At 44.3% G+C, this 16,562-nt stretch overlaps 1 protein-coding gene across 2 annotated transcripts in view; it reads left to right on the top strand.

Moving 5' to 3' along the window:
* The window catches only part of Il16 (interleukin 16), a 95,487-nt gene that overhangs the window by 39,167 nt on the left and 39,758 nt on the right, over positions 1-16,562 (top strand). For both annotated transcript variants that reach the window (XM_016008530.3, XM_076546411.1), the window contains exon 3: positions 9,864-9,972. In XM_016008530.3, coding sequence (XP_015864016.3) covers positions 9,864-9,972 — 109 coding nt within the window. The remainder of the gene's footprint in view (positions 1-9,863; positions 9,973-16,562) is intronic.

Raw genomic sequence — 16,562 nt, 5'->3', positions numbered from 1 at the left:
CATACACTAGGTGCATATACATACAGGAAAAACACTTATATACATAATATAAAAATAAATCAGTTTTTTCTATAAAGTGTACCAGTTTTACTTTGCTTAGCATTTATTTCTTCTTTTTTGTTAAAGTTTTAGTTTTATTTTATTTTTAATTTTATATATGTATACTGTATTAACACCAACTCCCCTACAAATCCTTTTGTATCTCCCACCCCTTCTCAAATTTGGCCTCTTTTTCTTTAATTATTTGTATTTAATTATTCATTACACACACACACACACACACACACACACACACACACACACACACACATATATATATATATAAATGAATTAACATACGGACACAACCTCCTGCATCTGTTTGGTGTTGCTTGTATGTACATGTTTTTAGGCACCCATATTTTAATCTCATTTTTCTTCTTTTTATTTTTAACCCCACCCCACCCCACTCCACAGACATAAGTACACACACATATGGTTTTTAATGACTTGTTTCCTGTTGTTTGTCTTACACAGTTCCTGCTGAGAAGTGAGTTAATTGTTTCCTGTTGGAAGATAGTTTCTCATTTCTCTCCGCCTGCTGCTCCTAACAATTAATTTGTGTGTATGTGGTTTATGTTTGTGTGGTGTTTTGCAGCTGCGTGTGCAGAGGGAGGCTAGAGGAAGATGTCAAGTTTCATTCGCTGCTTTTTCATTTGCTGCCATATATATAAACACACACACACACATGCGTGTGTGTGTATGTATGTGTGTGTGTGTGTGTATGGCAGCAAATGAAATATATATATATTTTATATTTTAATATATATATATTTATATGCCATCTATTCTTTTCAGTGACCATTTGGAGATCTTAGAATGCATCATCGGTGAATAACTGGAACACCTAGAAGTTGATGAATTTTATTGTGTAGAGAACTTTTTGCCCAACACTTCACCTGTCATTTCCACTAAAATTTTTAACCTGGTCTTTGTGCCCAGATTTATTGCTCTCCCTCTCTCTCTCTCTCTCTCTCTCTCTCTCTATATATATATATATATATATATATATATATATATATATATATATATATATATATATATATATGGCTGGCTGGTCACTGTCTGACATGCTATTTTAAGCTCCCATTCGTATTTTTCAAATCTTTGTGTTGCCATCTGGGCCTTTTTCAAACCTGTGTCTCAGCTCCCCTGTCTTCCCCTCAGTGCTGTCTAAAGACTCTCTTAGGCCTGTTTACTTCTGAATATTAATTCATTTTTGAGTCTGCTGAGAACCTTTAGTTGCTGCTCTGAATTTTTAATCACTTCCCAAATGTCTTTAAAGCTTTAAAGTCAACATGAAGTGTGTTGATTTTGCAGTCTGTGGCCACTGTGCAGTGTGCAGCCTGCACGGGTCTGGCTTTCGTGTGTGTGGTTCTCGAGGCTTTCTCTCATCAGAACATGTTCCGGTGAGTTTTATTTTTACTTAACTGTTTTCTCTGATGACTCCTATGTCCCACCACTTTCTCCATGGGTGTTTGGAGGGCTCCAGGCAGTGCTGGCTCTTTCACAGAAGATTCAAATTTGCTCCTGTGGGGGTAGTTGGGGCATCACTGGGCTGGAGCAGAATCAACCCTTACAACCCTCCTCTTGTCTGAAGGGTTTTAAGGCACCCATGTGGCATCTGTTAGGACTGTGGTTCCTACACGTGCTTACTGGTAGTCGACAGTTCTCAGGAGATTCCCCCTTCCCTTGAGGGCTATATCCGGACTATAATTTCCTTTCATTTCCTCAGGGGTGGCATGAATTCATTCTATTTCACACTTAAAATAAGGAGATAATCCTTTGAATTGCCCTCTCGATGCAGAAAGAATGTCCTGTTAAGCTCTGGTCTTAGGAAGAGACTGAGATTTCTCTTGCTCTTTGCATCCCATAAGGCTACAAACAGCAAAATTCAAATACAGTCACTCAGCAAATGATCTCAGAACCACAGCAGATTCTGGGCTTTGCTTATTCCTCAAAAAGCTATCATGCAGCCTTTCATGTAGCCAGCCACCTCTGGCTATGCTTGTTATGGCTGCTTTTTCATTGTTAGGTTTTCAGCTCATTTAAGACAGTTACTTGTTTCTAGCTGAAGGGTCACAGTCAGTGGTCACCACACTAGGGAATGCATGATCCTCCCCTGTCCTTGAACTCCCCACCTACCAGGGTCTTCTGTTTTACAGGTGTGGTGATGAACAAACACCTATGTGTGTTTTATACAATTATTGTACGAACATCCGTATGTGTTTTATACAATTATTTTATATAATAAAATTTGAGAATGTGAAGAGATGGAGTTGAGAATCAGTTGGGATGTGAGTTGGTATTGGATGTGGGTTGGTATTCCTTGAAGAATGAATATTAGGGTTCTTGATGGCCATCACAGGTGCTATTTAATTTGCTGAACTCTCTGAAACTCTGTGTGTGTGTGTGTGTGTGTGTGTGTGTGTGTGTGTGTGTGTGTATGTGTGTGTGTTAGATAGTATAGGATCTTGCTATGTAATACAGGCTAACCTTGAACTCGTGGGTGGTTTAAGAAATATCTGTCTCAGACCCCTGAATTCTAGGATTGTAGGTGCAGACCACCATTCTGGTTCTCTTTGGGTAGTTTCATTACACAATTCATGTATCATAGAATTAAATGTGTAATATTCTGTGGTTTCAGCATGTCTGTGGAATTGTACAACCATCACTGCTAACTTTAAAACCATTTACCACCTCAAAAGAAACTCCATAGGCTTTAGCAATTCCCCAGAGCCCACACATCTGTCCCATCCCTGTACAACATAAGACCATGAGCTTCAAAGACTATGATCATACCTACTCTATTCCTATCAGCATAGCTCTGGACATTTCATAAATGGAATCACACATAGTGTGATGTTTTACACTGTTTTATTTTGATTACTGTGACTTCCAGTCATCTGTGTTGCAGACTGTGTTAGCCCTTTATTACTTCTAATTGACATACGATATTATAATATATGAACATACCATATTCCAGTCACCCATCTATCATTTAATCAACACTGAATATTTTCTTATTTTGGGATATTATGAATACTCCCTCTTTGAGAATTTGTGTAAGTCTTTTTAAACATGGGTATGTATTTTCATTTCTCTTGAGTATATACCTAAGAGTGTAATTGTTGGATGATACTGATGATTAAAATTTTTGACAAATGGTGCCAGGGTTGGTGGCACATGCTTTTAATCCCAGCACCTGGGAGGCAGAGGCAGGTGGATCTCTATGAGTTAGAGGCCAACCTTGTCTACATAGCAAGTTCCAGAATATCCAGAGCTACATAAAGAGACCATATCTTGAAAAATCACAACAAAACAAAAATTTTTTCTTGTCAAATCTTCAACAGGTTTTCCATAGCAGTTTCACTGCCTTACATTTCTACCATTAGTATGAGACTAAAAAAACATTGTATATATGTATGGTTATCTGTATATGTGTTCACACATATGCAGATTCATGTGTGTGGGTGTGTGCAGGCCCACCTGGTTGCAAATTCATGTGCAAGCTCCAGGTCAGCCTAGGGTGTCATTTCTCAGGTGCTATCTACCTTATTTTTTATGCATTCAAAAATATTTTAATACACAAGTGAGACAACTAGCTGGTAGATACGAAGAAGTTAATGGAGTTGTTCCCGGTTCTTTAAAACCCGGAACAGATTTGAAGAACTTAGTCACCCCATTTTCATTCGCAGTACCATGACATCCACATGGTTCTGATGCAGATGGATGGAGGCTGAAAGCCCATGCTGTCTGCCTGATTCTTACATCACTCCTATAACACAAACAGGTAACTTTTACCAGCACTTTTCACTGACAGGCCCAGTGGTGGTGATACGATGTAATCCATCCATATAGTTGAACTCATCTTTTGAGGACTTTCTTTTCTTTTATTATAAAATTACTTTATTGCCATGAACCCTAAAGTGAAAATATCACACAGCTAGATTAAGGTAGCCACTCAAAGACTTGTCCAGCCCTCAGCTCTATACATCTCAGGAAACAGAACGGCCATTCTGAAATTGTGGTGCTTGGATTAGAGTTTTATACTCTCACTTATCAATTGCATTTGTATACACTTAATCATCACCTGCCCCTCCAAAGACCAACAATAAAGTTGAAAGTATAAAAAACGTCAGCTGTACATCCTCTTCCACAACGCTGTGTCCCTTCGCATGTATTCTGCTCTTCCCCTTCACCTAATAGCGCCCTTTCTTGACCCCCTTTCTAAATAGCACACTGTACCCACACTTACAACTGTCCACATATGTGCATGTATACATTCAGGATAGGACCTGAGTATGAGAGAAAACGCCTTGCTTTCTGGGACAGGGTCTGTCATTGGTAGGGAACTCTCTGTGTAGTCTAGGCTGTCCCTCAAACCCCAAGGATGGCCACCTTCCCAGCAGCGGCATTCGAGTTGTGTGCCATCGTGTCAGGCTGGAGGCTGAGTTTAGGTACTGGTGTTTTCAAGGAAAGCACTTTTCTCACTGGGGCACCTCCCAAAGCCTCTGGACCGATTTTGTGGGTCTTCTCTGTACTGGTAGGAATAGTGGGGGTGTGGCCATAGCCCTTGTGGCTGGTGTGAAGTAGGGTCTCACCATGGCTTTGACTGACATGTCTTGGATGACTACTGCTGTTTCCTTTCTGGCGCTGTGACAAACTCCACTGCCAATGGCAGCTCATGGGGGGGGGGGAGGGAGCCTTGATCTGGCTTACATTTCCCTTTGCCTGATTTTCTTCTTAGAGTTTTATGTTTCTTTCTTATAGACATAAGGATCTTGTTGAGTTACTTTGTGTGTATGGTGTGAGAAGGGAGTCCAACTTGCACTCTTCATGTGGAAAGGTGTCTGTCCTGGCATCATTTGTTAGCAATACTCTTTGCGAGATATCAGAGACCACTGTAGTAGGCTGGTGTGGGCCGGGACCTTGAACTGTGACAGACTGAGAGTGGTGTGCTGGGGAGGCTTGAGAAGGCGGAGGTAGAAGGACTTGGTGACAGTGGTCATGCCGTGGATAAGGGGAATGGACATCAGAGGGAAGTCCTGGCTGTGTCTGTCCCTTCCCCTTGAGACTAGCAGATAGGCAACGCCATCTGTGTGACCAGGTGGCTGCCCCAGACCGATCTGCTGGAGCCTGCTCATGTGTCCTTGTGACTTAAAGATCCAAGCCTGTTGCCGCAGTATTAACCCAACCACAGGCAATGGACCTTGCTGGGAGGGTTGGGTTATGTTGTGTGGTTCCCAAAGAGGCAGCAGTCACAGCAACTCTGTTCAAAAGAAAACAGAAAAGTTTCCATCGAGGAGGAATGCAGCCAGCAAGCTCCAGAAGTGTCAAGCTTGTCCCTGATGCCAGCTAGCAGTCCACATGCAAAATGAGCTCTCCCAGTGGCGCAATGGGACTCGTAAGCCTTGGGAGGAGTCTAGGCTCTGGAATCATTTTGCTTGTAGGACACGATGCCCCCAAATCCCTCACTACCATTCTGGGTTCATCCTCTCATTCCACGAGGACTGCATAGCTTTCTGCTTTTAGAGTTGGCTGTTTGTTCCTAGAAGCAATGCATGACTGATCTTAATGTTGGCTAAAGTACTCTGAAGAGCCTCCTGGACAGTGGACCCTGAGGCCGTTTAGTCCCACTGGGGTTGGTTTGGTGCAGAGACGGTGTCTAGGTAATGGTGAGGTGCATTGCCCACAGAATGGCTGCCATGGCCACGGTCTCTGATGAGAACAAGGGGAAGTGTGTTCCAATGACTGAGTTAGCCCTTTGACCGCGGTGACAAAGCCCCAGCATGGAGAGAAGCCCCACCTTGGGAGCAGGAACAGAAGTGTTCTGTTCTGTGGACTGCAGAGGGAAGCCTCTGCGGAATTGCTCTCGGGGCTCCTACAGAGACTCCTTTGATGAGAAGCTGCCCCACCCAGGACAGGCTGGTCCAAGAGTGGCCAGGCTCCCCTGGGAGCCGAGGGAAGCAGTTTGAGTCTTGTGAATCATTTTCTGATGTGTGATCATTTCAGAAAGGGAAGCAACCCGGGAAGCTTGAAACATAATCATCAGTTGCATTCACAAATACAGAGCCGAAAGTGGTGGTGAGGGGTGGTTAACAGACCCCTCAGCTTCCAGGAAAGGAAACTGAGTCTGAGCAATGACACGAGAAGTCTAGAGTCATGCTGGTCTCATGACCCCATCATCCATCTTGCCACACGTTTAGGAGGCCACCGAGTTTGACATCTTAAAAAACACTTGTTTTGAGATTTATTTATTTTTATTATGTATGTATATTTATTGTGTATATATATAGGCAAAACACCCACATACATAATATATATAGGCAAAACACCCACATACATAATATATTATATAATATATATTTTATATTATAACATAATATATATTAATTATATTATATATAATATAAATATATATATATATAGATATATAGTTAAACTGGGTGTCCTGGCTTGGGCCTATAATCCCAGTACTCAGGAGGATCAGAAGTTCAAGGTATCCTTAGCTATATATTGAGTTAAAGCTCAGCCTGGGCTACATGAGACCCGATCTCAAAAGGGGGAAAAGGCCTGGGACACTAGCTACCAGGATAGGGCTTGCTGCATGTGCAGGGGGACCTCAGTTCAAACCCCTAGAGCCTACATTAAAAAAAAAGAAAAGGCGGGGTTTGGTGGTGTGAACCTGTAATCCAGCACTGAGGAGTGAGGACAGTGGATCGCCCGGGCTTGCTCACCAGCCAGCCTACCTAATGAATTTCAGATCATTGAGAAACGATGTCCCCCAAAACAAGAGGAACAGCTCTTGAGGAATGACACCTGAGTTGTCTCCACACACACATGCCCACATAGGTACACACACATCTAAAACAAGAAGAAAGGAAAAAGCAGACATGGCGTCATCATTCAAATCATTTTTGCCAATTGATGAGAACAGTGTCTTGCATGTCTTGCCTATTGTGTATTCTCAGAACCAGGAGGAGAGCCCAGTACGTGGTAAGTTCCTAGCAAATGTTTGTGGAACGAATGTTGCTATTTTACTGCATCTATTTCTAGCCCCTTTCAGTGTATTTTTTACATGATTATAGTCAGATTATTATAAAATACTTTCAAAGTTATAGATAACACAAGTATAGTTTCACTAAAAAAAACCTCTTTTAAACATTAATTTAAAAGAAGTTTAGCATGTATGTCTTATTTCCTTTCATGCTATTAGACATCTAGAAGTGGGGATATACAGTCTGAATACATGTCTCAATGGTACTTCAGGAATAAGGGTCGCCCTTGGACAGGTAGACCAGTTAGTTGCTGTGCTTAGCAGGCCTGCAGATGTCCCAAGGCCACAGTACATTGCTCCTTTCGTTGTCTCACTGGGGCACAAGAAATGAAGCTGGTACTGGATGGAAGTCTTCACATTAGAGTCGGGACATGACCTCTCCCACTACTGTAATTAAGAAGCATCTTTTGGATATGAGGTTGGAGCTTTCCGTGTGCTCAAAGAAGTAGTTCATATACTTAATTTTGAGAATCAGAGTCTCAAGAATTCGACTAAATCAATCGCCTACTGTATATAATCACACCTTTTGTAAGCTTTTAAAAAATTTCCTGGGTTAGTGCAGTTAAATAATGTGCAGTTAAAAGTTACATTGTTGGGGCTAACACAGTGCCATCTGTTGCTAAAAAGAAAAATGACGGCCTAGGAATCTGCCCAGACTAAATATCCGATTTTCACATTGGCTTACACAGGAAATAAAAGGGAATTGATTTGTGGTTTCTTGCATGAGTTCTTGTGTCAAATTGGATATAGCTTTATTTTTGAGTGGACTTTTGCATTCAATTGCTTACAAAGCTCACCTGGTTAACTCCGCCACTGGGCAGAAAATTCTTTCAAAACCCCAAAAGGAATATATACCTCGGGAGAAACAGTTGTCTGAACAGCTGCCACGGAAGGGGACTAACTGTGCTCTGGAACCAGTGAGAAGTTTCTGTATGTCACAGCTCAGGTAGAACTGGAGTCAGGAAGGCTCACTAGGCTGCCATCATCAATGACAGAAGAGGGAAGCCCTGGAACAAGTGGGGAGATGCCAGCAGTGTTGTCCATGCCAGCCTGCTAGCGGTGGTGAGGCCGGTGGTACCCGGTGAGAGGCAGAGCAGAGGGGGAGTCTCTCTGTGCTCTGGCTACACACCAGGTGCTGGATATGTACCTACTCAACATATAGAATTAATATGGCCCCTGGCATACCTGCTTTCTCAAAAAGGTAGTCATGTGAGATAGACTAGGGGTCTCCAGGACACTGCAACACTAAGTGTCTGCCCCTAAACATCTAAGCTACCTATAGCTGTGCTTCCCAGTCCAATGGCAAGTATCCAAAAGTCAATTACCTAGTTACTCAAATCTGACAGCCATAGACACGCTTCTGTTTAGAGAGTTTCCCATCTACCGCTTCCTTGAAACACACCCCCACACCCCCACACCCCCCCACACACACAGTTGCAGTAGTCAGTGATGAAACCAATGTAACTCATAAATTGTCACAGTCTTTATAAAGTTACAAAATAGAACAGACCCAGGAGTGAAGTAAAGTGATCCCTTCACCCTCGCTGCCGACTTCTGTGCCCCTCACCATTCACTTCTAATATCTCAGAGAAAGGAGAGGAAAGAGAGTAGTTCTTCCAGATGCTTCGCTCACACGGGGAAGAGTTGTATCGTTTCTTTCACCCTGATAGAGAAATGTTTAACATACTCAGTACAATGGAAACTCTGTGTGTGTGTGTGTGTGTGTGTGTGTGTGTGTGTGTGTGTGTGTGTGTGTACCTGTGTGTACGTGCAGAGATCAGAAGTCAACATTGCCTATCTTCCTCATTGACTCTACACCTTATATTTTGGAGACAAGATCTCAAGCTGAACCTGGAGCTCACTGATCCAGCAAGACTTGGCCAGTGAGTGCCAGGGGTCCACCTGCCTCTACTTCCCCAGCACTGAGATTACAGGCATAAGCTGCTACACCTGGCTTTTTATATGGTGCTGGGAATCCAGACTGAAGTCCTCATCCTTGTGCGGCAAGCACTTTCCAGATTGAGCCCTCTTCCTAGCCCTAGAAACTATTCACATAAAGTCATTGCTATAAAGAAAAGTAAAACCATTCAATATGGTAAGGCAGAAATAAAAGAGAATCGTAAACAATTTGACTTGGTATTGACTTTTAAGGTTCTAAATTAAATGCTGGCAAATAGAAATCAGCAATATAATAAAATCACAATGCCCAGAAGAATACATGAATGGTTCAATACTTGAAAACGCTATACTAGTTCAACAGCAATTTTGTGAGTCCTGTCTCAGGATGGCAGAGCACCGCCATCATCCCCAGTACAGGTCTTCAAGGCTCTCTGAGAGTTCAGGCCACTCTCTAATCCTTTAGACGGAACACTTGCCGTTCTCTGTAGTGACCTTTCACCTGTGTTTCCTGTTAGCCATTCTTTACTAAAATGCCAGTTATCCGACGTCAGGTCCTTGTCTGTCCTGACTAGGGTTGGATTCCCTGTGTGTAATCGTGACCCTGACATATGCACTCAACATTTGCTGCATTTGATAGCTATGGCATTTCTATTTGTTAAGTACCTTTTAATTAAATAGATGTTTCTCTGTGAATAACTGGTTACCAATGGTCCTAAATTGCAGTCCCCAAAGCGTCTATTTCAGTAGAGATACAGGCAAATCAAGAGATATTCCTCTGGTCCATGCCAACCAAGGCCCCATTATGCTAAGCCTACATTTCGACTCTTAATCTGCTGAATGAAAAAGATGGAAACTGTTTTCACAGGAACCTTCTGCAACTTCCTCTAAAGAAAAGACTGGAAAACCAGAAACACAAAGTAGCAGCTTCCTGTTCCCTAAAGCCTGCCACCAAAGGACACGCAGCAACTCGACCAGTGAGTACCTTACCAAAATATCTTCGGGAACAGGGTTGTATTAGTTCCTTTTCTGTTGCTGTGACAAAACACCATGACCAAGGCTACTTAAAGAATGCATTTATTCTGGTTTATAGTTCCAGGGGTTAGAGTCCACGATGGCAGGAGGAGACAGCAAATAGTCATGGTGTCAGGAACAGCCTGCTGAGAGCTCACACATCTTGAACCACAAGCACAGAGCAGGGAGAGACTGGAAATGGGAGTCTTTAAACTCTCAAGCCTGCCTCTCATACTCCCTCCAACAAGACCACACCTCCTAAGCCTCCTCAAGCAGCGTTACCACCCAGGGATGTTCAAATACACGAGCCTCCAGGGGATGTTATCATCGAAACCACCACAAGGGCTTAACTGCTCCTGAATATCAGGACTGTCACTGCTGTGGGGGAGTCTAGGGGGCTGGGTCCTTCCTGGGTTATCAAGGGTAAACCAAGGTGACAGCTGTCTGTCTGTTAGAGAGCATGCTTCATGGGTGTTCTTCCTAGACAATTAGAGAGGTTCTGCACTGGCCTGGCCACGTCTCCGTGGACAGCATCTCTGGCTGGGTGTCAGGCTGGGGAGATCCGGTCTGGGGAGAAGAGAAAAACGTTGGCTCCTACCCTGAGTGCTGGCATACTTCCTGTGCTGAGCAAGCCTCCCCGCAACCCCAACCTCTTTTGCCTCGCCTGTGATAGAGCAGGGCTGAGGTCGGAAGAGCTCAGGGCTCTTGATTACTGTAAATGGAAGGATGAAGAAAGACATGAAGAAATTAAGACCTCGATACAGATACTGACACTAAGCTGTGCTACCATTTTCAGTTAATTCCACACTCTTCCCACATGACTACAGAAAACTTGCATGCACAAGTCATTGGAAATTCCATTCTAAACACCATTTTTTTTAAAGTGGAAATACAAAATTTCATTGTATGAACATTTAGTCTAGTTAACCAACTCCCTCTCATTAGAATTTGCATTATGTTCAGTCTTTCAATGGCATCATCCACATTGCTTACTTTATACATGAAATTGTTTTCTGCATCTATGTTGATTCCTGAAGGGAACCAGTTAGCCTCCATGTCTGTGAATGGGAAATACTTGAAAGAAATAACATTTTTACAGAAAATGTGTGGATCCTTTTCTCTTTTCATTGTCTTCTAAACAATCCAGCATAAACAATATGCTCACATGCATCTATTATGTGCTTATAATGCAGTGGGTTTATACAAAACGTGGAAAAGCACCCACATATTCTGGTATCGATGAGGGTTCCTGGAAGCAACCGGTCCCCGTGAATACTGAGTGACAACCACATGGGAGAGAGTGGGTGGTGAATGACTAAGAATGCTTGAAAACTGAGTGCGCTGGTTTCTGTGGGCCCATCATGTGGGCCATACAGGTTGGATGATCAGGAATTCAAAGCCTGCCTGGAGCATATGCATTGAATGTGTGGCCAGGCTGGGCTACAGCAGATCCTGTCTCAAAAACAACCCCACCCCTCCAACCAAAGCAAAATGAAAGACACCACATTTGAGGGAAACTGTGCTTAAACTGGGATCGAGCTTCCTTGGAAGTGATTATCTGTGTGACTTTGGGGAAATTCTTGACTCTCTGAGCCTCATTACTCTGTGGCATTATGAGCCATCCTTAAATGAATGGCTGGTTTGGAGGCTTGTATAACTTGGTTTCTTGTTAATGTAATTGCCTAGGGGTTGAATTTTGGTTTAAATGGTAGGTAGACACAGCTTAAGGACTTTGGTGTACTGCCAAGCTAGCCTGCCCTTCCTTCAGCAGCAGACATGATCACCTACATCACACTGTTTTTTTTTGTTGTTGTTGTTTGTTTGTTTTTTGTTTTTGAATATTTGTTGCACAGGCTTTCTACCTCTTGCCTATTTCTGCTTCTCTGCCTTGCTTCACACCTGGGACCAGTTACACACTTCGTGGGTCTCTGGCTAAAATGAAACAAAGGGAGCCTGTCCAGAATTAGTAAGAATTTCAAAGTGGCAGTAGCCCAGCATTAAACCAAGCTGGGAGTCTTTTGACCACAGGCCCTGCTGACGGCTCAGGCCACATGTCCGCAAAGTCAGCTATGCTGGTGTCCTGGGAGCTGATCCCTCAGACAATGCCATCCACCTCTCAACCTTCTGGATCCAAACTGAGTTCAGTTATTGAGAGAATCAGTGACTGACTGTAGGATGGAGCAATGGGGTGTTATCCTCCCTGGTCTCTTGACTGTCTGTCACCCAAATGGCCTGTCTTCCTTGACCATGGCTCACTGGGTCCCGCTCTTTCTTTCTTGTCCCCTTTAGGCCCTGGGAGGTAATGGCCTCCAGGACCCCAGAACATCTGGCTGTTTTTTTAAGTATGCCTTTGCTTTTTGTAATGCAAACCCTGACTTGCACACTGGCTTCTAAAATGGAAAACAGACCTCTTTAGGCAGGCTGAAAAATTTCTTCATTTATTATTTAGTACATTTTTTTGGGTAACTCTTACTAGTTTTCTATTGGGCTCATCATTGTCTTATTAATTTACAAAACTCTTGGTTAAATTAATAGTTGAACATTGGATTTCTCAAACACACACACACACACACACACACACACACACACTTCCTCTAGTTATTCAGTTTTTCACTTGAAGATGTTTTGATTTTTATGCTATCAAACTTGACCTTTTTTCCTTTTACCATGAAATTTCTCCATGTTGGAAGAATATTAAATATGTGTGCATCTTAGTTTGCTTTCTGTTGCTGTGATGAACACTATGACCAAAAACAATGTGGGGAGGAAGCGTTCATCTGGCTTACTTGACAACCACAATCCATCACTGAGGAAGTCAGGGCAGGAACTCAGGCAGGACCAGAGGCAGGAAACATGGAGGAATGCTGTCCACAGGCCTTTCTTCCATAACCTGGGACCACCTGCCCAGGAGTAGCATTGCCAAACAGTGGGCTGGACCCTCCCATACTAGTCAGTAACCATTGAAATGCCCTACAGACTTACCCACAGTCCAATCTGATGGAGGCAGTTCCCCAACTGATGGAGGCAGTTCCCCAACTGATGTTCCCTCTTCCCAGGTGACTCTGGCTTGTGTCAAGCTGACAAAAACCAACCAGCATTGTGTATTTATATATTCTCCTATTTTATAAATGATTTCTCTCCATATCAGACGTGTTATATTTATATTTTTGGCACTTTATATGAAGAAAGAAGCATTGTGGGTTTTTCCCCCCTGGATGATGAACTGAGGATGAGCATCACTACTGACGATCAGTTCTTGCCCATGCCCTTAAAAACCATTAGTGTGTGTAGGGGGGAGTGGGGAGCATGTGCCACAGAGTATGTGTTCATGTGGAGGTCAGAAGACAGCTTGAGGGGGTCTGCTCTCTCCTTCCACATTGTGGGACCTAGAGCTGGAACTCAGGTGGTCAGGGTCAGCAGCAAGCGCCTTTACCCACTGAGCCATCCTGCCAGCCCCCCCCCCATCCTTTTGTAAATACCTTTCTTGGTTCATTGTGCATCATTTCCATAGTAACTTGCTATTGGTTAGTTTTCTGCCTCTTGACGTACCTTGTTTCAATTTCTAGGATCTGTTCAATTCCATTTCTACTTCAGCTTGTCTTTGCATTTAAATTAACTAGTTAATTTATTGAACTTTAATTAATAAATAATTCAGAATAACACTTCTAAGTCATTCCTTTTATGAGAGACTAAGAACTTATTCATTTTTAGTTCCTTTGCCAATTACCTTTTCCATTTCCAGTTCATTATTCAACTCAGCTTCAAAGTATGAACTCATTACTATTGTTGCATATTCATCTCAACATATAGCGTCTGTCTCTTTCTAAAACTGTGTGGGCCTCTGAGCTGGGTTTCTAACCGCATTTACTATCAACCCAGCCAGTGCTGCAGGGGCGGCAGGTTTTAACTCCCCTTCACTGGAGACGATAACTTTGATACACTTCTCTGTTGGCTGGTGTACATCCACAGGTGATTTTCAGGCAGAGAGAAGGAGGACCCAGACCAGCCAGAGCTTTGGAGAATGAACCAAGTCTTGCACTGGCCTCTGTTTATACAGATCTGAATCCATAGACAAGACAGAGCACCCCAAAGCACAGCGGCTGCCAGGTCAGGCAGGGCAGAGCCCAGCTCAGCATGGCCTCAGCACCTTGCACTGGCTTGCCCAGGGCTCTGTCGTCTATCTGCTGTCACTCATTCCAAATGGCAGCCTATTTATTTGTCCTTATCTCACTTCCTCTCTTTCATCCAGTAGAGGGCATCACAGTGGGCAGAAGCCACAGGACCCAGAGGTCTGGGTTATGCTCTAGACTTATTAATTGCTATGAAGCCCTTGATCTGTTTGCTCACTTATAAGTAAGGAGCAGATCGGGGCTCCCCAAAGCCTATGATAGGATGGTTGCATCACCAGGAGGGTTGTCTTAGTCCCCATCAGTGGGTCAGGAGCCTTGTGTGAGCTGCATTCCTGCTGAACACTCACATAAATGTGGTGCCTGGGCGGGTTAGGAACAGGTGACCTCTGGCTTCCTACCAGTTCTAATCCGAAGTCCTGCATCCTGTCTTCCCCACGCTGCTCCCTCCTGGCCCATCTGGGAGCAATTGGTCCTTGCAAGTTACAGAGGACCAGTGACTCCTTCTGAAGGGACTTCTGGAAGTAACTGCTATTGCAGGTGGTTTTCCCAGCTATTTCCGGAGCACTGAAGAACCTAAATCTCCCCGTTTCCATGGTGCCTCGACCTCTGTCCCTTATCTTTTTTACATCTGACATCCTCCTCGGGGAGTCTCATTCTGAACCTGCCCTCACTAGTCACTTCCTCTCTTTAGTCTATAGACAGGTCTTTCCCATTCTCCGCCCCTGAAGAAAGGAAATCCCAACCTTAATCTGTCTTTCACATCCTGTGAGCCACCACCGATGTCACTTTTTCCTTGGGATGGGAGGTTGGGCTCCACACAAATGTCTCTCCACTTTCTCAAGCTGGGAAAACCTTGTTCCTTGATGGGCCTCTGGAACCCTGCTGCCCATGCACTGGCCACACATGGCTCCTGAGCACATGGCTGCTCTCTGTGGAGAACACAGAAATTTTTAGAGGGCATGCCCAGATGAAGACTAAGTATGAGGAAAAATAGAACATGAATGTCTTGTTAATATTTTTACATATTGTTTACACGTTGAATGGACCCAGATTAGACATAGTGGACAGAATAAAATATATTAATATAATTAAACCAACCACAATCATTTCCTTTTAGTTATTATTATTATTAATTATTCATTATTATTATTTACCTATTTTGCTTTGAGACAGGCTCATACCGTGTAGGCCAGGCTAGCCTGGAACTCTCTTTTTTTTTTCCTTTTGTTTTATTTAGATTTTTGTTTTCTTTGAGACAGGATCTCAGACACCCTAGGTTCTTTTACCAACTTACTATGTGGTAGAGGATGTTCTTGAACTCCTGACCCTACCGTCCCTACCTTTGTGAGGGCTGGGATGACAGGTGTGTACCACTACGCCTGGTCCTCCTCTTAATTTTTCAGTGTGGCTACTGGACAGATTTAAATGGCCTGTGCAGCTAACTTTGTGTCTCAGCTGGGCAGCTCCAGACATCAGGGGGTTAAGTCTGTCAACCCCAAAGGTTTTCAAATTGACTGTGAGAGTCCAGGGGTGGGTGGTGAGTGGTGAGTGGTGAGTGGTGAGTGGTGGGGGTGAGTGGTGGTGGTGGGTGGTGGATGGTGGTGAGTGGTGAGTGGTGGTGGTGAATGGTGGGAGTGAGTGGTGAGTGGTGGTGGTGAGTGGTGGTGGTGAATGGTGGGAGTGAGTGGAGGTGAGTGGTGGTGGTGGTGGGTGGTGGTAGTGGTGAGTGGCGGTGGTGGTGGTGGTGAGTGGTGGGAGTGAGTGGTGGTGAGAGGTGGTGGTGGTGGTGAGTAGTGGTGGTGGGTGGTGAGTGGTGGGAGTGAGTGGTGGTGGGTGGTGGTGGTGAGTGGTGGTGGTGGTGGTGAGTGGTGGGTGGTGAGTGGTGGTGGTGAGTGGCGGGAGTGAGTGGTGGTGAGAGGTGGTGGTGGTGGTGGTGGTGAGTAGTGGTGGTGGGTGGTGAGTGGTGGGAGTGAGTGGTAGTGGGTGGTGGTGGTGGGTGGTGGGAGTGAGTGGTGGTGGTGAATGGTGGTGGTGAGTGGTGGGAGTGAGTGGTGGGTGGTGGTGGTGAGTGGTGGTGGTGAGTGGTGGTGAGTGGTGGTGAGTGGTGGTGGTGGTGGTGGTGGTGAGTAGTGGTGGTGGGTGGTGAGTGGTGGTGGGTGGTGGTGGTGGTGAGTGGTGGTGGTGGTGGTGGTGGTGAGTGGTGGTGGTGGTGAGTGGTGGTGGTGAGTGGTGGTGGTGAGTGGTGGTGGTGAGTGGTGGTGGTGAGTGGTGGTGGGTGGTGGTGGAGCTGGGTGAAAGACAGGAAGGCTGGGATGCCACACAGACCAGGGAGCTAATAGTTTGTATTTCCACAAATCCCCAAAGATTCAAGTTGTTCACCTGTGTGAGGTGTGTACATGGGAGACAGGAGTACTCCTGGGCCC

The sequence above is a fragment of the Peromyscus maniculatus genome, chromosome 1, assembly GCF_049852395.1.
Source record: "Peromyscus maniculatus bairdii isolate BWxNUB_F1_BW_parent chromosome 1, HU_Pman_BW_mat_3.1, whole genome shotgun sequence".
Lineage (NCBI taxonomy): Eukaryota > Metazoa > Chordata > Mammalia > Rodentia > Cricetidae > Peromyscus > Peromyscus maniculatus.
Note: the sequence above shows the minus strand (reverse complement) of the source record. Positions and strands in the feature narration are given on the sequence as shown.